The sequence below is a fragment of the Emys orbicularis genome, chromosome 6, assembly GCF_028017835.1.
Source record: "Emys orbicularis isolate rEmyOrb1 chromosome 6, rEmyOrb1.hap1, whole genome shotgun sequence".
Classification (NCBI taxonomy): Eukaryota; Metazoa; Chordata; order Testudines; family Emydidae; genus Emys; species Emys orbicularis.
This window is the reverse complement of record NC_088688.1, coordinates 48,371,873-48,396,682: the sequence shown is the minus strand read 5'-3', so window position 1 is coordinate 48,396,682 and position 24,810 is coordinate 48,371,873. Positions and strand designations below refer to the sequence as shown.

At 39.7% G+C, this 24,810-nt stretch overlaps 1 protein-coding gene across 1 annotated transcript in view; it reads left to right on the top strand.

The window, feature by feature from the left end:
* The first annotated feature begins 1,109 nt into the window (after window positions 1-1,109).
* ARHGEF28 (Rho guanine nucleotide exchange factor 28) overlaps window positions 1,110-24,810 on the top strand; it is an 81,918-nt gene continuing 58,217 nt past the window's right edge. The window contains exons 1-4 of the mRNA XM_065406111.1: window positions 1,110-1,194; window positions 13,091-13,221; window positions 21,403-21,704; window positions 24,181-24,370. Coding sequence (XP_065262183.1) covers window positions 1,110-1,194; window positions 13,091-13,221; window positions 21,403-21,704; window positions 24,181-24,370 — 708 coding nt within the window. The remainder of the gene's footprint in view (window positions 1,195-13,090; window positions 13,222-21,402; window positions 21,705-24,180; window positions 24,371-24,810) is intronic.

Below are 24,810 nucleotides of genomic sequence, written 5' to 3'. Positions count from 1 at the left end.
ACATACATTGTGGGGTAACTAAAAGAAATGTTGAATGGAGTTCAGCTAACAAACAGTGAACATGTCATTTTTGTGTTGGCTCTTGTACAGCCACATTTGAGCCTGTTTATAAAATGTAGTTTGTGTAGTGTAAAGATGTTGGGGGAGGAGGGGATAATGAGTTCCTGCTGAATACTAATTGCCTACGAGTTGTTCAGGGAGACTGTATAAGAATGGAGGATTTGTTGTAAATTAGTCACTAGCTCTATTGTGCATTGCTATGAGGTTAGACCAGTGCTGTAAAGGTGCCAGCCTTACAAAATCCTTATGATTCATTGTCTAACTTGGTGACAGTACGAAGGAGAAAATGCTATTCAGCCTAAATATTATTGGAAAGAGAGCTCCCCTAATGTCTGTATAATCTTCCTTTATAACATTTAGGCTTCTAGCTCATTTAGATTTGGAAAGATGGGAGCTGCAGCCTATTGAGTGGGTTACTGGTGTTCTTTTTCAGCTGCAAGATCCGAAGGTCTGCTGAGATTGATGGGGAACTATTGCTCTGGAGAAATGTATAGTCCCCAGATTGATTACTTAATGTTATTAGCTTACTTCTCTAGATTTCTTAATCTTCTGCTTCTAAAGCTCCAACTTTTAGCATAGCTTTACATGCAATCCTTTTATTAAAAATTGTAACACAGAAACAAGGTTTTGCATTTTAAAAAAAAATGTATTGTAGTAGGGTTGTTTACTTTTGAGACACATTTTCTCATTCCAAACTTAACTCCTATTGTTTTCATTTACATCAAAATGAAAAGGTGGGTTAATGATTCATTGGCACACAGTGACCTTTCAAATAGCTGTGGACCATGATGTGGCAGCACTACTCTGAGTTCTCATATTTTAACCTCCTTGGGTCTGCCTTCATATTTACAGCCTGATCTGTCTACGTGCCTGGACGCCTGAAGAGAGCAAACATTTACAGCTTCTCCCTCCCCTGCGTTTAGAAGGCAATTTGATCCTGCCTTGTCCATTCCTTTATTTTACATCACTCTTAGACTTGACTTGCTTTTGAATACAACTAAGTGCAGCTTTGAGTATCTGCTGCCTGATCTGTTTATTTTGTAAAAAGAATGGACTCAGATTCTGATTCACCTTTTAATTATTCTTGGCCTTCCTTACCTAAAATGAGGATTCGAAGAAGGGGAACCAAGCAAGGTAGAAAAAGTTGTCTTCTTTTAAACTCCTGTTCCTTAATAGTTCTACCTCCTTTTCATTGTCTTCTTGCTGATCATGTGCAAGTAGATGTAAAAAGCCTTCTGGAATGAACAGATTTTCTAGCTTTTTTTCACCCTCAATGTAACTTGTCTTTTTGAAATCAGACACACTCAGTTTGTTTAGTAAGAGAAAAGAGTTTTATCCAAATTACACATTGTGATTTTCTGTCTTGTTTATATTTCTTTGTATGCACAGTGAATTTTTCTTCGGGTTACAAGAGTTCTTTGACTCTGAGCTGTTCTGACATACTAAGGATTTACAAAACAGTACTGCAACAACTGTTATAAGCAGATTCTCTGTACATATAAGACCTGCGTAAAGTCCTGTTTTGATTTTAGGGGTGATTTGTAACTTAATTGTGTAGCAGTGGTTAACAGCTAGTAGGGAAATATTTAGTTATAGGCAAAAATCAGAGGACGGAGGAAAATCCTTTTCTGTCCATAAAATTATAGATGACAGGTCATCTTTACTTTGACTTGCATGAATCCTTGTTTAATTAGATATCCTCTTTCCTCTTTGCAGAGAAGGCTTTGGGAGGCGTTATGAATATCATTGTAGCAAGGTGGAGTTGTAGGGAGCATAATTTCCTAAAAAGAAATTGTAGTTGGAAGGTGGTAGCTTTATAACACAGAAGGTTATCATTGAAAATCTTACCAGGGATAGCTAACTTTTACTTCATTCTGTGAGAAGCAGTAAAATGATTACACCAAAGGGAAATGGGTAATCTTTACCCTTTCCTTTCATGAAGTTGTTTTTCAGTTTTTTAGGAAACAAAAAATAAACAAGAAAAATAAGGTCCACAACCTCAGCTGCTGTGAATCAGTTTAGCTTAATTAAAATCAGTGGAACTAGGCTGATGTACACCAGCTGAGAATCTGGCCCCAAGTTTGTTTAGAGCTCAAAAATGTTTATAAAATGAACATTTAAATTGGGGGAGGGGGGGGGGGAGAAGCCTTTTTAGTTTGCTACTTTTATTCCTTTCCAAGAATGTAGGTTGTCATGTGTAGGTATGTATGAATTCTGTCAAGAAGGTGAAATGAGTTTTTGAAGTATCCTGGGGGGGTATAGTCTCTGTTCAGTAGCTCATGAAGACCCACTTTATCTATGGAGTGTCAAGCTGTAAGCCCACACTCTGTCATGGTTTTATAATTGTTCTGTATTTTATCAACTTTTGCCTTCAGACAGTAAAATGTTTGGGACTCTGTTGCTGTATTTATGCATCACATTTTACCTGCTGCACAGCACTGGGTACACCTGTGATGTTCTATATGTTATAATTATCTTCTCTCCTCCATAGGTGGTTTTTATCTCATTAATGTTAATAATATACCAGTACATCTGTCTATCAAATGCAGACCAGGTCATATCTGTGGCGGTTGCTATAGCAAGAATACACTACTTTATAGTGTGAAATGTATTCCACCTGCATAAATGCCAAGTACTCAGGGAGGTTGGGGAAGGGAAATCCAAACCAGGACAGGCCACTTCTACCGAAGGCTACTGGTTCATGTCTCCTCCCTATTCACCTCTGGTCAGCCTCCATTGTGTCCTCCTAGGCCAAACCAAGTGGTTCCAGTACAGAGACCCTTTCCTTGGTACATAGGTGGTGTGCAGACATCCCTGCCCACCTGCAATCCCAATAGTGCCTCACCTCAATCCTTATGTGTTTATGGAGCTTAAGTGGTACAAAGAGCCTTGCGCTTCCCCTCTTGCACAATGTGTTAATTCCTCTCAGATTGGATAACAAAGTAAACAGAAACACAAATGGTTGGAATTAAAGCTGTGGACATTTTTTCTGGAAATTGCAGAGACATCATTCTGTAACTTGAAGATAGTTTCCATCTGGCTTTGTGGTGATTTATAAGGGATACAAAATATCAAAAAAAGAAAAAAAAACAACCTATGCTTTCCTACAGACAGCTTAGTGTGATCAGATACACTTTCAGCAATTTTTCTTCTGGCCGATATGAGTTAAAGAGAATTACTAATTGCTGCTACCACACCCAGCAAACCATAAATCATAGGCACACAGCAGGCATGGTGAGACATCAGTAGTAGGAACCGGTGGGGCCTCTCAGGTGTGCTACAGCTACTTTACAGCTAACTCGTTTTAGTAATAGGAAACTGCCCTGAACAAGTTATGTAAATTTGGTTCTGTTTATTTTCCAAGCTCAACCCTGCTGAACTACATGTCTTTCATGAAATAAGCATGTTGAAAATTATGATCAAGATTTTCACCCATGGGCAGGGCTGGCTCTAGGTTTTTTGCCGCCCCAAGCAAAAAAAATTTTCGCTGCCCCCCACCAGTGCCCTCCCCCCCACCCGCACCCCCTTGCTGCCCCAACCCTGGGCTCTCACCCCCCCACACCTGCACCCCCTGCCGCCCCACCAGTGCCCTCCCCCCCACCCGCACCCCCTTGCTGCCCCAACCCTGGGCTCTCACCCCCCCACACCTGCACCCCCTGCCGCCCCAGCCCTGGGCTCACCCCCCCCACCAGCACCCTCCTGCTGCCCCAGCCCTGGGTCACTGGTGACTCGCTCCCAGGGCGGGTCATCAGCATCCCGCTCATGACACTAGCAGGGGCGAAGGCTGCATCCACCCGACTCCTTCCTGGCGCCCAGGGGGTCCTGACTCTGCCCACTCCCCCCTCACCTCCAGCCGGTCTGGCGCTGGCAGGGTCGGGGTAAGCAGCGGGGCTCCCGGGCCGCGCCTCAGCCCAGGGTCCCTCCAGCCGGGACTCCTGGCTCCAGGACCAGCCGGGAATTGGGAGGGCAGAGCCGGGGGACCGCCCCGGCAGAAGGCTGAGGAGCCGGGGCAGGGCAGCCTCAGAGGGAGTGGCCGGCGGGGAACGAAGCCCTGGAGAACGGGACGTGAGCCCCGCCCCGGGCACCTGTCCCCTCTATGGCCCCGCTGCTGCTCCTGGCCGCCCTGCCGCAGCCCCTGGGCGGCTTGGGCCGCTTTGCCCAGCCCTGGCTGCGGTGCTGGGGGGCTGCCGCCCTGCGGCACTTGCAGGCAGCTCCGTGCGCCCCGCGGGGCGGCCTCCAGCCCAAGTGTCCCGTGCTCCACGTGTCGAAGCCCGCCGGATGGCCCGCCCAGGCACGGCAGCACGAACCACAGTGGCCCCAGGGCGCCCCCCGCGCACAACGCGCTGCTGGACCCGAGTCTCGGGGCCAGCTTTGGCCACCCACTGCAGCTCTTCCACCTGGACTTCGGCGTCAGCTTGGGGGCCGGGACAACGTCTACCTGGGTGAGCGCCTTCAGGGCTGGCCCCCAAACAAACAAAAAAGGATGGCCCGAATGCCGCCCCTGCAAATGTGCCACCCCAAGCACCTGCTTGCTTTGCTGGTGCATAGAGCCGGCCCTGCCAATGGGTGCCTAAAGTTAGTCACTGAGACCCCTACTTTGCAAGCTCCTTAAGCACATGTCTAACTTTAAGCAGGCAGATAGTTGCATTGAATTCAGTCTGGCCCCTTAGACTCCTCATGTGCTTAAAGTTAGAAGCATAAGCACCTTGCTGAATTAGGGTGTGAGGGACAGCTTTTCAAGAGCTGACCACTTCATTTGGGTGCCAGTGTGGGAGCTGAGCTCCTTTGAAAAATCTCACTCCATTTGGGGAGCTGAGTACTATTGGAAATCTGGGTCCAAATCTGGATTGAAATGCTTAAGCACCCAGGTTTGAAAAGGTTGGCCAATGTGTTTAATTGTCTGATTTTTCCTTCCTTGTTCCATAGTTGTAATACTTCAAGTTATACATTAATCCATATTCAGATTGCTGGAGGTAATTCTGGTGAGCTGTCTGAAAGCTATTTATTGTATCCAGAGAAAGGAATTAGTCATTTTTTTTCCTGGCTCCCAGTCTGGGCACATTGATGTATTTCAGTCCTCTCTCACTATGCATGCTCTTTTAAAACTTCTTGACATAAGCTTTGACTTGAGTGGAAAAAAATCTTCAGTTATGTACTCGCCATTCTGTAAAGTAGGTCATTCAAGGCTATAGGATTTCTTGTGCCAACACAAAACACATTCGAAATTAATACTATTTTGAAGCTCTGTTGTTAAAAATGAACATATTTTTGTTAGCGTCCCTGCTTGCTGAAATGTGCGATCTTCAGGTAGGATGACAACTTAACATGATGGAGAATAAAGTTAGATGATGCACTGTGTTTCCAACTAATACTTTTTTAACTTTTGGCCATTATTATTTCTTTCATCCAGCAACATTTTTTTTTTTTTTTGCTTTTGGATCTAAATAACAATAACGTTCTTTGCTGTCATTTAAATCTTCATTTACCATGTCAATGTTGTTGATCTACATACTCTGTTAATAGAGAGAAAAGGTGGGTGAGTTAATATCTTTTATTGGCCCAACTTCTGTAGGTGAGGGAGACAAGATATTACCTCACCTGCCTTGTCTCTCTAATATCCTGTTAACGATATGGCTACAAGAACTCTGTTAATCGAGACAGGCATGCTTTTTTATACTAACTTTGCCTATTGTCTTGCTACGGAACATGGCATAATAGTATTGAGATTTGTCACTTAGAGCAACGCAGCCAGCCCTGCTTGAAAATTGCATTAAAAAGTGAGGGCCTTAATGACCTCTTGATTTTGAATCTGTCAGATTTTTCTGGGTAAATAAATCACAACCCCTTACAACAATCTGTCAGACATATAGATGTTTTAGGGCATATTCACCATCATCCTAAACACCAACTGCTGGGTTTTCACCAGTGTATGTTGGCTTAAAGGTGAGGGGGGAGCTCTGGGGTGGCAGAAACTGTGCTGAGGTACCAGGTTGTGGCCACATAAAAAAGCCATAATGCTATTTACAGGGCAAGAGGACTACAACAGAATTGCATAGCCTGAAAGCAGGCAGCGTTGGAGTGTGTGTGTGTAGGATGACCCACAGTGATACCAGTTGTGTGACTCTTCTTAGTCTTCCACCTTCAGAATTCATACTGGAGGCAATGAAAGCTCCATTCTGTAGAACCCACAGTGCCAATCACAGGCAGATGCCATATGCCATCTAAAGGGGTGACTCAAATGCCATGACCTCATCTGTCATAGGGTTCACCATACTCTACACATCCTTGCACCAGCTTTGCGAATTTGGCCCATTTCTTTTAACTATATTTTATCTTGGGTCTTCAATCATAGCAACTGATAGGATAGATGGGTATTATTGAGGTATTTTTGTTGAAACCACTTTTTTAGTTGGCATTTCTAATTTTTCAGTGACCTAAGTAAGGGCTTTAAGCATGTTAATATTGGCAGCCGATTTGTAATATAATGGGCCAGAAGTTACTTCCATCGAAATCAATAAGAGTTTTGCTATTGATTTCTCTGACATCAGGATCAAGTGCAGTATTTGAATTGTAACTGATTGCATGTCAGGCAGAAAGCAGTCAGTGGGACTGCAGGAATTTGGTGTGTAACATGTACGCTTGCTATGGTTTTGACAGTCTAAAAAAAATGACCTGGCCTTTCCAGAGGAAATAAGTTACTAGCGCGGTCAATGTATAATTATTAGTGCTCTCACATGAGTTCAGCAAAGTCTTGAAATACTTTTCCTGTTATGAAGTTAGACTGACTTAGTAGTCTTTTCATGCACGTATGAAATCAGTGGGAGGTTCTGCTTTTGTAAGAGCTGCAGGCTTGCATTATATTGGAAAGCCCAAATAATCCACTAAGGTTTAATTTTTAGTTAAAAGCCCATTGGACTATTCAGAGACTGCAGCTTTAAAAATAAACCAACTGAAGCATCACCAGCAAAACACATTACCCCTATTAACTAATAAAATGCTATAAATAAAGATTTAGTGGCTGAAAATATCCCAAAGAATTATATATCTTAATATGCCCATGTGTATTCGCAGCAGCTCTTTGTTGGAGGTTTCTGCACCAGATTATTACTCCCTTATATAGTAGTAAAATCATGCAGTATTGTATGTGGTATTAAAAGTGCCCTATGAATAAAAATATAACATGGATTTGTCTTCGGCTTGGGATGCATAACTTGTAGCATGGTCAGTTACTTGATTGCAGCACTGCAGCAGTGGGGACTGTTGCTTACATGAGTAAACCATCTCAATAGGAATTGGCTCTGATTTGCACATTGATTCAAAAAAGCCAGATACCTAGACTGTTATTCAAAGCAGTATATTAACTCTATACACTGTACTGTCTGAGTGTTGCCCATGCCAACTGCAATCGAAATGTATATGTACTAGAGGGGGAGCATATTGTGGAAAGTAATAAGTATGTAAGAAGCTGTGCAGGGCTCATTATTTTTATTTTCTGATCCATGGTTCAGAACCAGCACTTGAAAAGTTCACTTGCCATTTACTGGTTTGCCAAATACCAACATTTTCCATGTGATTTTAACTGCCAAATATCTGCCAAACTTCTGTAGAAAACAATGATTTATACAGTTTTAAAACAGGGATTCCAGGTTTTAGTGAGGCATAAAGAATTGGTTTATAGCTCCAACAGTTCTCAAGATGGCAGTCACGAATATCATTTTGGAATTCAAGCAGGAAGGAAAAGCAAAATGGTAATATAAAGGATGTGGTTTTGTGGTCTGAAATCCCACAAACCTGTCAGGGCTAGAAACCAAATAGTTTATAGTATACCATTTAAAAATTGGAATTTTCAACTTCCAGGTGGCAAGAAGATTTTTGTTTCAATCCTCATGGGTTGTGAGAGATGAGATTTCACAATGATCTGAAACCTGTATTTGATCAGGACATGCAGGTGAACCAATGACAGACACGTGGGATGGGGTTTAAGGTTCAGACCACAACTTGATTTAACAATGGAGAGGGGTGTTATGTGCCCCGCCCCCCATTCTCGCATACCAGGCATTTAATTGGGTCCTGATGAGTTACAGGGCTCCTACCATATAACCAATAACCCAGGGAATACCTCTTGGCCTATGCTTAGGACTTAGTTCACTTCTGAATCCTTTCCATCCCTCCACGTCCCATCCCTCCAAGTGGAGGGGTAGTAAAGGATCCAAAGGGAGGACCTCAGTCTGCAAAGACTTCAGGTCTCCTTTTTCTCCCATAGGTAAAAGGACATAATACTGGGTCTCATTTACCCCTTGGCAATGGTCCCTTTTAGCCTTATCTGCACTGGAACACTACCTACAAGTAGAGATGAGCTAAGCAGTCCTTCCTAATATGAACCTTTTAAAGTCTTGAATGCTGTATCCTGACTGTGATGATGTATCCTGACCATGATGCTTTGAGGAAGGCGGGAAAAAAACCCATCAGACCTCTTGCCAATTTCGTTCAACAGGAAAAATTCCTCCTTGATCCCAAAACAGGCAATTGGTCAGACCTGTAGCATCCTAAAAACTGGAGCAGCTACACTGCAGCTAAGGAGAAGGGACTACTGGGTAGGTAGTAGGAGCAAGAGGCTTTTGAAAAGTCTGGGAGAGAGCTGATTGGCTAGCCTGTTACCTCATCCCCTGCCAATGGGAAGGAGGCTGTTTGGGCTGGAGCAACCCCCCCCCCTCCAGCCACACACATGTTCCTCCATTCGCTGCTCCCCCTCTCCTCTCAGGCACTGTGTACATCACCTGTGGTCCATTCAGGATCCCTCTTCTGTTGATTGTGGGGGATGGGCATTATTCCTTGGTCTAGCATTGCTATTTTGGCACTGGTCCTGGATTAAATGAAGCACGTCCCAGACCTTGACCAGTGTAATTTCCAGTCATTGCCGTCACATCTTATCTCATGTCTCTGCACTTTGAGGGCCATACAGCATCTTCCAGAGGCAATTGCATTGTTTTCTTTGTTTTTCCGCTATATCCGCAAATCTTTATTGGTTTCCTCCTCCTCCTCCTGTGCTTTGCAGGAAATAGGTTGTAGTCCATAGAACTGAGAGGAAATTGCTGTATAGTTTTTGATGCCAGACAAACTTGGGTCAAACCTGTCTTTACTGAAAATGTTTATACTTTTTAAAAATTAAAGAGCCTGATGTATCTCTCAGTCAGTTTTACATCAGTGTATTGCCGTTGATTTCAATAGGGAACTCCTGATTTTACATGTTTTTTTGGAATGTCACCTTTCAAGTCCATGACTGCCCATCCTGCCTAAAACTGAACTGGCTGACACTTTGTGCATTGTTGCTCTCTGATAGCTTTCAAATTCAGCAATCAGCTGCTGAGTTGAGGCTACATTTACCAACTTGACTAATATTTAGTACTATCTAATTAGGCAGATTGGTCTGCTAAGTGGTGAATTTGTGCATGAGCCTCTCCTCATAAGCAGCTTGAAAAGCAAGGTGTCTGCAGAACACACTGAAAATGTTTCCATAGCTGAGCTAGGTTTTTCTCTTGGATAAAACAATAGGGTATGGAACCAGCATCCTGCAACATCCAAAGCTGTGGGTATCTTGGTAGAAACTAAAGTAAAAAATGTGTGTCATAGGTACAGTATTTTTAGTAACCTTTTATTAATTAATCATGAAATCAAGAAGTTGTTATAGTTTCAAAAGAAAAACATGCACAGCCTTCACTGGCAGTGTCTTACTGTCAGGCCAAGTCCTGATTTATTACAACAGGTGAGAAATCGTCACTTATTAACTGCATTTTATTGATAAGCATTGTTCAAATGACCTACCGTATATCGGGTCTCGCAAGTTTGTATATATCTCAGCACTCAGTTGCACTCCTTTGACATACTTGAGAATGTTCTGAATGCAAATATGGTGGTTATGGCCGATTATTGTCATCGGTGGCACCTTGCTACCAAGTGGAAGTAAGACTGTGTAAAGTGTCTTCCACTTGCATCATGCACAAGTGGGCAGAGAACTGAACATAGTTCTCAATGGTCAGCAAATAAAGCATGATTCCTACCCAGTCTATCTTGGCGTCACGTTGGATAGAACTCTCGCATAGTGTGACAATCTTATAAAGACAGCGACTAAGGTCAAAACGCACAACAACCAGCTCAGAAAACTGTCCAGAACGACATGCGGTGCCAATGTCCAAACTTTACACACTTCAGCCTTGGCACTCTGTTATTCAGTGGCAGAGTAGTGCACTCCAGTATGGGCTCACTTGTCTCACACAAAGATGATTAATTTACAACTAAATTCCACCATGCGTATTATTTCAGGCACACTTAAATGTATTGCTGTACCATGGTTACTGGTTGTCTGCAATATTGCTCCGCCCAGTGTTTGCAGAGAGGAAAACATAGCAAAGCTTGTGACCAAATTGCTTGATATACCACATCTACCATTAATTAAAAACTCGTTTAATGCACCACATGGTCTTCTGCCCTCATGGCGCCTGTTGTGGATAAGTTTACTGGGTGAGGGATTTACAGTAGAGGATGGATGGCAAGCTTTATGGTCTGCAGAGAAAGTGACAGATAATTATTTTCTCTTGGACCCCACTCAGCGTCAACCTGGGTTTGATTTACCGCAAAGGCAATGAAGCCTTCTGAACTGGTTTCGTACCGGACATAGAATTTGTGCTGCAGCAGAATTTCAGTGGCGTTTCAGAGACAGTCCCCTATATCAATGTGGGCAGCCAGAAACCATGACACATTGTTGAGGACTCCAAAATGACTCAACTTCCTGGAGGTCTTCGTGCCTTGAATATCATGGATCAGAACGTTGTGGCTTGGCTCAACCGGATTCCATACGCCAAATAAACAATTGATAATTATTTATCTATTTATTTTTCTACCATATTGAAAGTAGCATGGTAGAATGATAGAGAATATCTGAGAAAATGAAGGCATTGTTTGAATGTAAATGTGTAATGTCTTTTGACACGAGAAGTTCAGATCTTATGTAATATACCATAGTTACATAAATTCCATCCCAGTCCCAAAATCTTATCTCACCTTGTACACCTTTCAAATTCTGTCACCGTATATCAGGAACAGAATCCTAATGCAGTTTGAAAATAGAAACCAATCCTATCCAAGGGCTAGGAATCCTTGTTTTTAAATGGCATGAATCCTTGTTTTCTGCTTCTAGCAGCTTGTCCAGATACTGGTTTCTAAAATCATGTGGGAAAGATGGTAGTTTGACAAACCAGTAAATATGTTTTTGTGGTACGTAAACTTTTCCCATTTTTTTTTTTCTGAACCATGGATCAGAAATAGAAATTGCTAAGCTCTGGACAGCTTTTTGCATACTTATCACCTTCCATAGTATGCTTCTCGCACATACACATTTTTGTTTAAAGTTGACATGGACAATATCTATCATAGAGCTAGATTCCTATACCAATGAATGAATTATGCTGGTAACTAAATATGGATCTTGTCTTGGAGGCTGGGTTGGAGTACAAGGTCCTTCCAATTTGTATTTCATTGTTATGAAAATAATAAGGCTTTCTATTGCACCCACAGCACTAAAGGTGTGACACTATAGAGTATTTAAAGGTGAATGAAACTATGCAGTAATTAATGCCATCAGTCATTTCATTACAAAGCATATTACTCTGAAATTTATAAACTGCCTTTAAATGTCCTTCTGCAAAAATGTAAAAAGGAAGTTACTATCCTACATAAGGAAAATCCTGGAAGTAGTACACTGTATATCTGGCTGGACGGCACACTGGAGTCTGTGTGGAACCAGGGAAGAAATCCTTTCCCCAGGCTCCAGCATGGCTGCTGCTATATTCTGGTTTCTCCATCTGTAAAATGGTGGTAATAATTTTTACTATAAGCAAAATCTGAAAATATGTAGGATTTAAGATGGTCCACAGTGCCATGCTTGGGTAGCTAGGTAGATAGCTACTACTATTCTCATTTGCAGTTTATTGAACATTAATGTGTTGCTAGAGCTGTGCAAGTAACTGATTTTTTGGCTTGTTGCAATTTTGAGAAATTGGGGAAAAAAATTATTTTGGATCAACCCAAAACAGAACATTTTTCTGAATTTTTGGCCAAAAATTCTGAAAAAAAATTGTTTTGGGTTGAACAAAATGTTTTGTTTTGATTTTGGGCATTCTTACTGTTTTTTAATAAAAGCAAAGGAAATTTTGAACAGAAGGACTAGATTCACCAAGGGGCTTAGGAACCGTTCACAAAACAGAGGCGATGGTGGGGGTAGCGGTGCCCTCCTTCTACCTAATAGCCCATTGGCTAAGGCACTCACCTTGGAAATGGGAGACCCAGGTTTGAGTCCCTGCTCTGAAGAAGGGATTTGATTCCCCAGTGAATGCCCTAGCCACCAGGTTATTGGCTGTTCTGGCCTGAGTCTCTCTGTTTCTCCTATTGAAGCTGTTCCAATATGTGTAAATAATGAAATATTAATTGAAGCAGGGAATAGAAACCAGGTGTCCCTGCTCCCGGTGAATGCCCTATCCACTAGGCTCCACCTCCTCTTCCATTTTATCAATGGCATGTAAGTCCCTTTGTGAATCATGCCTGAAAAATCAAAACGTTTCATTTGGGAAGTGTCAAAATGAAACGTTTCAACATTTGTGGGGAAATTTTTATTTTTTTGACTGAAACAGTTTGGTTTAATTGACAAAATGTTTTGGTCAAGCTAAATCTTCATTTTTTGGAGAAAAAAAAAAGTTTTTGGCCAAAAAATGTCACTCAGCTGTATTTGTTGCTCACTAATTTCCTTTTGACAAATGTCGTGAAATCAGGTAGTTTGGCAGAGAGCTTCTGCATACAAATGCAGATTTTTGAATGAATGCAGAAATGTAGTCTTAAATGTTCTGGGCATAACTAATAATAGTCTCTTTAAAATTTGATGCTTAGTGACTAGGCTTAGCTATTTTTATGGCAGAATAGAGAAGAGAAAAGGAAGTGGTATGAAAAAATAAATTCTGTATTTTCCCATATTTCATTCCAGAGCAACGACATTCTACACTTGATGTCCTCAAGAAATCCCCAAATCCACCTACCTTCTTTGCTGCAGCCACACTTACTACCATGCTGAATGGAAGTGATGAAGTGTATGCAAATTGCATGGTAGTGGATCAAGTAAGATAATCTTGCATCTTTGTGCTCTCAGTACACTGCTGTTCATTGTCTCCTGGTAAAATATATTATTTGAATTTTAGTAAAATGTGGGTCAGTCGGTAGAGCCTTCCAGTGATTTATGTTTATAAATATTACATATGTTTATTAGGACTGTTGATTAATTGCAGTTCATTCATGCGATTAACTCAAAAAAATTAACCGTGATTAAAAAAATTAATTGTGATTAATCGCAGTTTTAGTTGCACCGTTAAACAATAGAATACCAATTGAAATGTATTCAATATTTTGGATGTTTTTCTACATTTTCAAATATATCAATTTCAGTTACAACACAGAATTCAAAATGTACAGTACTCACTTTATATTATTTTATTACAAATATTTGCACTGTAAAAATGATAAAAAGAAACAGTATTTTTCAATTCACCTCTTGCAAGTACTGTCGCGCAATCTCTTTATTGTGAAAGTGCAACTTGCAAATGTAGATTTTGTTGTTGTTACATAACTGCACTAAAAACAAACAGGGAGGATTTGTCACGAGTCAGGAAGACTCGATTTAATCCTTGATTTCTACATAAAAGTGCATTCTTGTTGGTTATAACCTTAATACATATTCTTCACAACTCAGAGATCGCTGTAAGTTTCATTTTTAGAAGATACACACTATACATTTTTAAAGTGATTTATTTTGAAAACTTTTCAGATTAGTTTTACAGCTATATCAGAAAACGAAGGACTGTTTGATTATTTCATTTACCAAAGGTAACTGAAGCAGATATTTATGAAGTCACTGGGAGGTGAACTATCTCCAATTCAACAGGTTAATCATTAATATTTGGAGGATTTTCTTGCTGTGCTGTATTATGAGGAGAATATCACCAGACAGACATTTAAATTGTTTTATTTAACTAAAACAACAATGTTACATATTCTGGATTTTTTTCTTCAACAGCAAACATATAATATTTTAACAAAACAAGCATATGAATTTTTGAATTTAGTTAAACATTCAAGTTTTTTTAAATCAGGTTTGTTTTTGTTAAAATTGTTTTTAACTAAAATGGTTAAACGAAATATTAAAAAAAAATTTAAATCGACTATGTCAGCCAGGTCAACATGAGAAACTTAAAATATTGGCTTCTGCAGCTAACTCAGTCGTCTTCACCTTCATTTTCCTGTTTGTTCATAATCTGGAAAAGAAAAACAAGCTTTCCTGCTTTTTCAGGTCCCAAACGATTTCTCAATTTGGAATGAATTAGTCTAAAGGAAGAAAATATTCTTTCTACACCAGCAGAAGAAGCTACTGCTGTTAAAAGTGAGATTATCACTTCAACAGTCTCTGAATCCAAATGCTTAAGTGACTTCCACCAGTTCACTGGTGTGGCTTTCTTTAAAACATCATCAGCAAACATGTATTTCTTGAATGGTTCACCCTTAGCTCTGAAGTTTATTATAGTTGGCATTATGAAGGGATGATTGCTGGATGTCCATGTCATAGCCAACTCCTCTTCTTCAGCAGTTAAGGTTTGACCCTGGTACCGAGTATTGAGAATATTTGCAAGAAAATGAGCTGGAGATAGTGCTTGTCCCATTCGTTTTTTTAATGCTTGTAATTTAACTCTGTCATTGCATATTTCTGTTTTTAAGATCTCACTCAGTTCCTTCCAAATTTCAACAGCGTCAGCAATAAAACAGCTATTTCCCTGCATTTTGTTCAAGGCTACCGAAATAGGCTTCACGGTACTCAGCATGTGTTCAACATTTCTCTTAAGCCCAATGTTGAGAACTTTGACTTTGACAGTGCCATCTATTTTTTCACGATTTTGTTCACAAATTCATCAGATTAGGCCAGTTCTTGATATAGTGCTCAAAACAGTCCACTACCGAGTTCCATCGCACATCTTGTGGAAGAGTTAGCTTGGTTCCTCCCACTTTTTTCAGAGCAGCTGCTGCAAAGTGGTTCTTATGGAAGTATTTTGCAATTTCAACAACATTAGCCTTTATTTCTGGAACACTGAAGTCTTTGGCTAGGAGGTGCATCAAATGAGCACTGCAGCCATATGTTATTAGCTTGGGACTCTCTTTACTCTCTTCTAAATTTCTTCTCATCTTGGATACATTTACAGCATTGTCTGTGACCAAGCTGCATACTAGACATTTGAATTTTTTTTCACAGTTTGTTATAGCTTTTACTGCTACTTCTTGTAAGCATTCTGCTGTGTGTGCATTTTCTGATGCATCAATTGTTTCTGTAAGGAAGACATTCCCTTCTTCTGTTGTCACACAAGCACATACAACAGGATCATTGTCGACATTGCTCCACCCATCAAGACTCAGGTTAACAATTTCACCCTCTAGACCTTTTGCACACTGCTCAAGTTCTCTTTCATACACTTTATCCAGCAATTTGTCTGCGACATCTGCTCTGTTGGGTGGACTGTATCCTGGTCTTAATGACTGAACCATGTTAATGAAGTGTGGGTTCTCAATCATACGGAAAGGAGTGTTTGTTGCAAACACAAACTGGGCAATTTTTTCATCAATTACCTCTTTTTTGTAATCTGCTGGTTCTTATCACAAACTTATCTATGGTTGTTTCTGGATGATGGAGAATTTTTTTTTCTTTTTGCTACAGGTGATGTACTGTGGCTGTGACATACATGATGTGACTGAAACACTATCATTGGTAGATAACTCTGAAACTATAGAAAATGATGGTGATCTTGAAGGGGGATAGTCTTCAGTCTCCTGTATGTTGAGGGTGGATTCTCCTAAACAAAATAAGTCAATGCAGTTATTGAATTATTATTATCATACTGATCATTTAGTATTACTCACTGCATTCACTGACACTCAGTACTACTTTAAAGGTGAAATTATAAAAGGAAGATCTGCCTATTTCAGCTATTTATTTTTTATCACAACTGCATCTAAAATGATAATACCGTAGAGTAACAACTATATTTTTTGATCAAACATGAGAATTCAAGAAAAGTCCAGAAGGAAGACAGGCAGTCCTTAAGAAAGAAGTATGAAATAAAAAAGTTTACCAACCTGAAGATCCTGCATGTTCAGATATGTTCCTTTCATCATCTTCAACGGGGCTTCCTCCTGAGAAGGAACACTTCTCATGATGTTGTTTCATTCAGGCAACCAGGCCTTGCATTTCTTTGTTGCACTGTTTGCATTTTGCACACATGCCTGTCTTACCCACAGGTAGAGGAACTTCATTAAAATATTCCCAAACTGGGTCTTTTACGGCTTGCGGCCATTATAGGTTTTCCCTTCTAGTGAGAGAATGGTATGGTAGATCTCAGAGCAATGAAGGCTACACTCAGAAAAACCTCAAAACTTCTGGAATATGCTGCTCAAACAGTTTCACTTTTGTTTCTGCCTGTCCCTCCCTTTTCACATTTATCTCCAGACTTCTTCTCCTTGTCCAGATCTATTCCGCCCCCAACAATCTTCTATTCATTGAACTTTTTGAAACTTTGCATTTTTAGAGAGAGGTAAGGGATTGACTCTGTGTACACAAATTTGCAGAGGGACAATAGGGTTGAGGTCTGCTATTTCTCACCTCTGTATATTATTTTTTTATTTAAACACATTTTTGCTGTTAACAAGCATGTTATCTCTGGAGACACAAATCCACAGTTTGAGAACTGCAAAACTAAGCATCTCTGATGGTATCTTCTAGACTGAGCACTGAGTCCCATCGGGTAGATAGAAAGATTAACTTAAATAATCTATACAGAAGCCCCTGGGGCCCCGTAAAATTGGGTCCCTAATCCATGAAGTATTGGAACTCATTAAACATTACATGAATATATTGTCTCATACTATAGAATTAGAATTTATAATCCTTATTCCATGATGAGATATCTTTGAGCTATGGTGTATCTTAATTAAAACTATCTTTACATAGGTTTTTCCCTCAAAAAGCATTTTATCAAAAAAATCAGATTTAAATAAAAAAATCTGATTTTTTTGAATCTTTTTTTTTTAATCATTGATTTTTTATCCACCCTGAAAACAAAACAATGTAAAACTTTAGAGTCTACAAGTCCACTCAGTCCTCCTTCTTGTTCAGCCAATCGCTCAGACAAACAAGTTTGTTTATATTTACGGGCGATAATGCTGCCCTCTTCTTATTTACAATGTCACTTGAAAGTGAGAACAGGCGTTCGTATGGCACTTTTGTAGCCGGCATTGCAAGGTATTTATGTGCCAAATATGCTAAACATTCATATTCCCCTTTATGCTTTGGCAACCATTTGGCAAGGACATGCTTCCATGCTGATGACGCTTGTTAAAAAATAATGTTAATTAAATTTGTGACTGCACTTCTTGGGGGAGAATGTAAGTCTCCTGCTCTGTGTGTTACCCTCATTCTGCCATATATTTCATGTTATAGCAGTCTTGGATGATGACTCAGCATATTGTTCATTTTAAGAACACTTTCACTGCAGACTTGACAAAATGCAAAGAAGGTACTAATGTGAGATTTCTAAAACTAGCTACAGCACTCAACCCAAGGCTTAGGAATCTGAAGTGCCTTCCAAAATCTGAGAGGGACGAGGTGTGGAGCATGCTTTCAGAAGTCTTAAAAGAGAAACACTCTGATGTGGAAACTACAGAACCCGAACCACCAAAAAAGAAAATCAACTTTCTGCTGATGGCATCTGACTCATGATGATGAAAATGAACAAGCATTGGCCTGCACTGCTTTGGATCGTTATCAAGCAGAACCCATCATTAGCATGGACATATGTCCTCTGGAATGGTGGTTGAAGCATGAAGGGACATATGAATCTTTAGCGCATATGGCATGTAAATATCTTGTGACGCCGGCTACAACAGTGCCATGCAAATGCCTATTCTCACTTTCAGGCGACATTGTAAACGGGCAGCATTGTCTCCTACACATGTACGCAAACTTGCTTGTCTGAGCGATTGGCTGAACAATAAGTAGGACTGAGTGGACTTGTAGGCTCCAAAGTTTGACATTGTTTTATTTTTGAACGCAGTTATTTTTTGTGCCTAATTCTACATTTGTAAGTTCAACTTTCATGATAAAGAGATTGCACTACAGTATTTGTATTAAGTTAATTGAAAAATGCTATTTTTTATTTTTACAGTGCAAATATTTATAATAAAAATAAATATAAAGTGAGCACTGTACACTTTGTATTCTGTGTTGAAATTGAAATCAATATATTTGAAAACAAATGGTATTCTATTATTGTTTAACAGCGCGATTAATTTTTTTAATCACTTGACAGCCCTAATGTTTATGTAATAACTGCAACTTTGTTCCCTTGTCTGCTGTCATTCTCAACTCATTTATTAGATGCTTTTAATAAATAAAATAAGTTTTATGAAAATGTAAATCTTTAGCTTTTTTTGTTTTGTTTTCTATGTGCTGAACAGCTCTTCTTCTTTGATTATTTGCACCTAAATTCCCTCTTATCTAAAACAGAGTCTTGTTTCCTCATGTTTGTTAATTAACAAGACCCTCAATTATCAATTCAACAGGAATAAAAAATAAGTGACCAGACAAACCAATGTCCAATTATTGTTACAGGGCACCATAAAGTTGGAAGTGCTTTCTGCCAGATGTGATGTAAAACTGAGGTCTTGGCCACTTGTGATTAACAACTGTGCTATATTACTTATCACAAGGAGACTAGCTCCAGTAGATTCTGGCCAAACTACATTTTGGGTAATTGCATCCTACCTATCCACATTTTCCCCACAATCTCAATTCAAAGTGCTGTTCTTCCTCACTTCTTGTCCTAACTGTAAACTGTTGTGGATAGATGCTATGTATTGTAAAACAGCTGCCAACTTCCAGCGAGCGGTGGCTGCATTTCTGTGGTGGTAGAAGTGATCCTTGTGCAGTAGAACCTCAGTTACAAACACCAGAGTTACAAACTGACCAGTCAACCACATACCTCATTTGGAACCGAAATACGCAATCAGGCAGCAGCAGAGACCTCCCGCCCCCCCAAAAGACAAATACAATACAGTACTGTATTAAACGTAAACTACAAAAAAAAAAAGGAAAGGAGCATTTTTTTTCTGCATAGTAAACTTTCAAAGCACTATTAACTCAACGTTCAGCTGTAAACTTTTGAAAGAACAATCATACCGTTTTGTTCAGAGTTACGAACATTTCAGAGTTACAAACAACCTCCATTCCTGAGGTGTTCATAACTCTGAGGTTCTGTTATTTTTATATATATATAAAATGTTGTAAAATAGTTTGGGATCCTTCAGCATGAAAGGCAGTATATAAACGTAAGATGATATTGTATACTATTAAGTGAAAATCTTGGAAGAAGGCAGAGATATTGAAAGTGCATCTTCATATTCTTTTTCCTCTCATTGAAACATTCACCCATTGCATTAAGAGCTGATATTGTTCTTTGTGACAGACACAAAACATGTAGTTAAGGCCAAATTTTCTCAGCTGAAGTCAGTCATGACCCAAAATGTCCAATAATGCACCTTTGATCACCACAATTCTGCATAAAACTACCCTTTTATGTATGTAAATTGAATAACGGCACATGCAAATGGCTAATTAGGTGTGTGAACAGCCATTTGTATCTGCGTTTATCCAAGTTGCACATATTCTCATGATAATTCCATGTTCAATCACAGATGCACTGTGGCATGTGCATATTCTTGGGCGGGGGGGGGGGGGTGTCTCAGGACTGAGCTTCTACCCTTTGACAGTTTAACTCATCATAATATATCAGAAAGTTGAATCTTGCTTGGGCCACATTCTCCTGTGGGATCTGTACAACAGGAATTAGACTTGATATTCTTCTCTGCTAATGTATGTGGAATGCCCATAGTTGCAATATGGCAGTACTGCCCAGACATTGTATTGAAGTGTAGAACTGATGTGTAATATCTGAGAGGAGAATTTTACCCTTCTTGTACATGATTTGCTTAGTACAGCAAAAGTGATACCAGGTTTCTGACAGATTAATATCTTTGAATATAGAAACAGGACTTTTATAAAAATCATAGGAGTTCTATTCATGGTTTATTAAGAGAAGACTCTACCTTACAACAACCTCCAGAATTGCATGAGAATAAGTCAGTAGGCTAAAACAATAGAGCTTTTCCCTTTTGAAACTCTCAATGCTTTCATTCTTTTTGGTTATATCTGCTCTTTCTAGAGGTGCTGAGCTACAGCCAGATGTTAGCTACACATCTATCCTTTCAAGAGCCTTCCGCTTCTAACTAAGCAAGGACTGACACTTAACTGTACATTAATGTCCTTTGCAGAAGTGATACAGGAAAATCTACCTTGGTTTCTAAAGGAGTTATATTGTCACCATTACTTACCAAGGTCCAAATCGTGGTCCTTGCACTGAACCTGAGTAAATGTAGCTCCAGCTGCCATTCCCTTCTATGTGTGAGAGTAGGGGTATACCATATGCACAAGCTACAGGAGTGACACCCTGGTTGCTTGATGGTGTTGGGATAAAGATTCCTTCCCCCGTCAAAGTCCTGGGGCAGCTCTATGGCAGGTCATGTACAGGGTCTAACCCTAAGCTTACAGGCTTTGTGAAACTGTTATTGGGAAAGACACATGCCTGCCTTGTAAGCTGCTTTTTCCATATGAAATGACTCAGTGTTTTACCTCTCCCCAAATAACCCTGAACACTAGGCTATATTATGGACTACTGGGCTGCACAATTTTAGCTTAAGAAACAAACAAAGCCGCTGTTAAAGTGTAAAGTAAATTGTGAGTTATTTCATATTATAAACTGGATGAAACCGAGTGGGAAATCCATTAGACAAGTGGTTTTCAACCTGTGGTCCACGGACCTCTGGGGGTCTGCATTGTATGTCTAAGATTTCCAAAGGGGTCTGTACCTCCATTCAAAATTTTTAGGGGCCCGCAAATGAAAAAAGATTGAAAACTGCTGCATTAGACTGAGATTCCAACCCATCACTCCTGTAATTATGGAAGAATGACCTGGAGGCCTGAAAAACTTATTAGTCATATTAGTTTGTCTCCAATTTCTGTGCCCCAGAAAAGTAATAAAGGAAAAAACAGTGGTACAGAGCAGTGTAGTTTGAAGAAAGATCACTATTCTCTAGCGATACATGGTTATTTGCTTTTCACTAGCATTAATACATATCTATCTCGTGCTCCAGGTTGGAGATTTGGATGTTAACTACATTAACGTAGACAGTGTCACCACTGAAACAAGCACAGATCAAACCCACTCAACCCTGACACCCAAGAGCTCATCATCTGCCTCACTTAAGGAAAGCAACCAATATATTTATGCAGAAAATGAAGATAACCAAATGGCAATGAGTAACTTAGACAATATAGGCTCACAGCCTTTCACTTCACCTTCAAATCTGTATGCAGCAGGTTCATATCTACCACTCAAGTCTCGTGGGTTTAATAAGGAACGAAGTCAACTATATGCTGACATGAAAAAAAGAAGGTATGGAGTTGTTTTGATGGTATTGTCCAGAAAAGACTAAAATTTAATAATATGTTTTATTTTATATATATATATATATATATATACACACACACACACACACACACACACACACAAATGGTATTGCATGGAACTAGACTGTAAGGGTGGGTTTCCATGACTTTGAGAAGAAATGCATGGAGCAGCTGGAAGCACAGTGCCAGGCATGTTAACAACGTGCAGCTCAATCAGAACAGCTAGGCAAATAGCTCTCTGGCCTGTGCTATAAACGTTCTTCTCGAATTGGTCTATGGAGTCACATGAAGACCCATTAATACAAATTATAACTAAGTATATTTTAGTTCAGAAAAATAAAACAAAACCTGGAATATTAACATCTCTACTGAGAGAAAATCTAAAGTATCTTCAGAAAAACTGTCCCGTGGTCACTTATATCCCAAATTTTATGTGATGCTTTATTTAGTTATGTATTTTTATAATGTGGTTATAAAGAGTTATTTTGGTTTTTTCCTGTTTTTCTTTGGCTTTTGTTTCTTACAAACTGTAAGCAGTTTCTAAGCGACTTCATACTTCTTGGCCTAAATTGTGGTAGGTGCTGCAAAGTGTGACACCTGCTAGAAAAACAGAACCAGGTAACTATTAATTGTGTGAATTTTCACTGAGAAGTTTTTCATAATGTCATAAACCGTGAAAGTGAAGCATAAGCCAATTTATAATTGTTATTCTCCACTGAGGGCCTGTTCCAAACAGACCCTAAAGGAATTGGTATTCCATGAACCCAAATCTCTGGTGTGGTTGGCCTGCTTTGTGCTGCTCCACTGGTAAAAAGCAGCCCTAAACTCAACAGGTCCAGCCACTGGAGGATTCGCCTACAAGCAGCTCTATGTTATGGTGGGAATAGGACCTGCTCCAGGATTGGGGAACACAAAGATGGTTTAAAGCTACCTTTACACACACACCACATTCTTTCTGAGCTGTGCTTGGTGTTCCCCAGCTGCAGCGCAGGATTTGTCCCCTATTTTAATGTCTACTTCAAAATTATCCCTCCCTAAAACATTCATTGGGAGTTTTTCCTGAGTACAGATTACAGGATCAGATCAGGTATGAAGTAATACTACAGTAAAATAATACAAATTTGCTGTTAAATAACCTCCTTGTTCAAGGACCTCAGAGTGCTTGGCAAACATTAATAAATCTTCGACACCTTTGTGTAGGTCCTGTCTATATTGGAGAAATTTGTGCCCATGCAATTCCTAGTGTAAGTTACTGTAATAAGCCAGGATAGACTACGTCCTGCTTCACATGGGTGCAGTGTGTCTACATAAGGCATTTGCATGGTGTAACTTCATCAGCATGGTTGCAATGGTGATGTTTTTCTCATGTACACAGGGCCATAGGTAAGTATGGTTATCCCCATTTCACAAATGGGGAAATTAATACACACACAGCCTAAGTAATTTATTTTTCCAATATCACATGGCACATTCATGGCAAATGTGGGGATGGATAACATCCAGAACTCCAATGATCAAACAGGTTTGGACTGTGTTGAAAAATAAATCTTTTAATTAGGTGAATTTTAATGCTGCGTGAAGGAGTTACAATGCTACTATTCCTAGCTTGGATCTGTAGTTATTGAGAAATACCATGCATATTCTAAACGTTTTGTCCTGGAAGACTGGAATGTTATTGCAAGCAGTCAACCATTCACTTCAGTCACATTAATAAAGAAACCATGAGCTTATGTATACAGATAAAGGGACAAAAAGATCGCAGAGAAACACCCCTGTGGTGTTGATACTGCTAGGAAATCTCATTGTAATGTTATATTCAAGAACATCTGCAAATCAAACATTCTCTAATTGTTTTAAATTTTGATTTCATGAGGGTTGGGGGTTTTTAAGCTTGGTCATATTCCTTCATTTTTCTCTCTCTAAAAAAAAAAGGAATAATTTATATACCTTAAAATCAGACTTACTCAAAAAGTGGCTTCTAGGAAACTCCTCCAGCATATCGCTGCTTTATGTATATATCCTGGTGGATTTTTCCTTCCAGCCTCCATTCATTCCCAGATGTTGGAGAAAATAATCTGAGAATTGCCACATTATATAGGCTGTTTGCACTTTTTCTTATCATGCAACTTCTCACTTAAACTTGACTTTGAAGTTCAGAAGCAAAAGAGGAACAGATATCTAAGACCCTGTTTACTCTACAAATGCATTCAGGTAAGGACCCCCAGTTCTAAGCCTCTTGTATCTGGGCTTGACTACAACATGACCACATTTTAAAGTATAGACAAGATGCAACTGGAGTAAAGCCATGGGCATAAGGGGGGGGACCACAAAGCTGAGAGATGACTAGAGCATGACTAACCCAAGCACCATTTACTAGACTGTTCTCTTTGCTCGTTGCATTAACTTTGAAAGGTTGGTAATTAGATTGCTTTACATTCCATACATTTTGTTGTATGCTTTAGTTCTAGTCTTGATGACCTTGAAGTAGACAGTGGAAGTGAAGGGATTTCTGACAGATCCCATATTCGCTACCCTTCCCTCAATTCTTCAGTGACCTTAGCTGGCAGCAGGCATGAATTAGATTCTTCTGAGACAAGCACTGATCTGGATTATAGCATCCACAGGATGGACTCTAACAATCTGCAGTCAAAGGTATTTGGATATAATTTTGGTTTTGTTTATTTTGCTTTCAACTAAGTTGTTGAAAATATATAAGAATTTGTATTTGAAGGGCCACATTCACCTCTCAATTATATTAGTATAAATTTGGATTAACTCCATAGAAGTCAACAAAGCTTTTCCTAATTTACACTGGTATAACAGAGAGGAAAATTGTGGCCCAGTGTATTCTCTATGGCGTAAGAGGAAGGTTAATGCCTTTGCAAACAAGTATTTTTTAAAAAGACAGTCATGGAATTGGATGAATTTTATACACTGACTAATACAAACTCCTTTCTCTGCTAATGCTTCCCACAGATATTCTGGCTACTGTAACTTCATTGAACTTTTGGCTATTTCTGGAAATGTCAAACACATACACAGAGTTCTTCTCTCTTTTATTCATAGGCATGAGATTTAGATTATACCAGAGG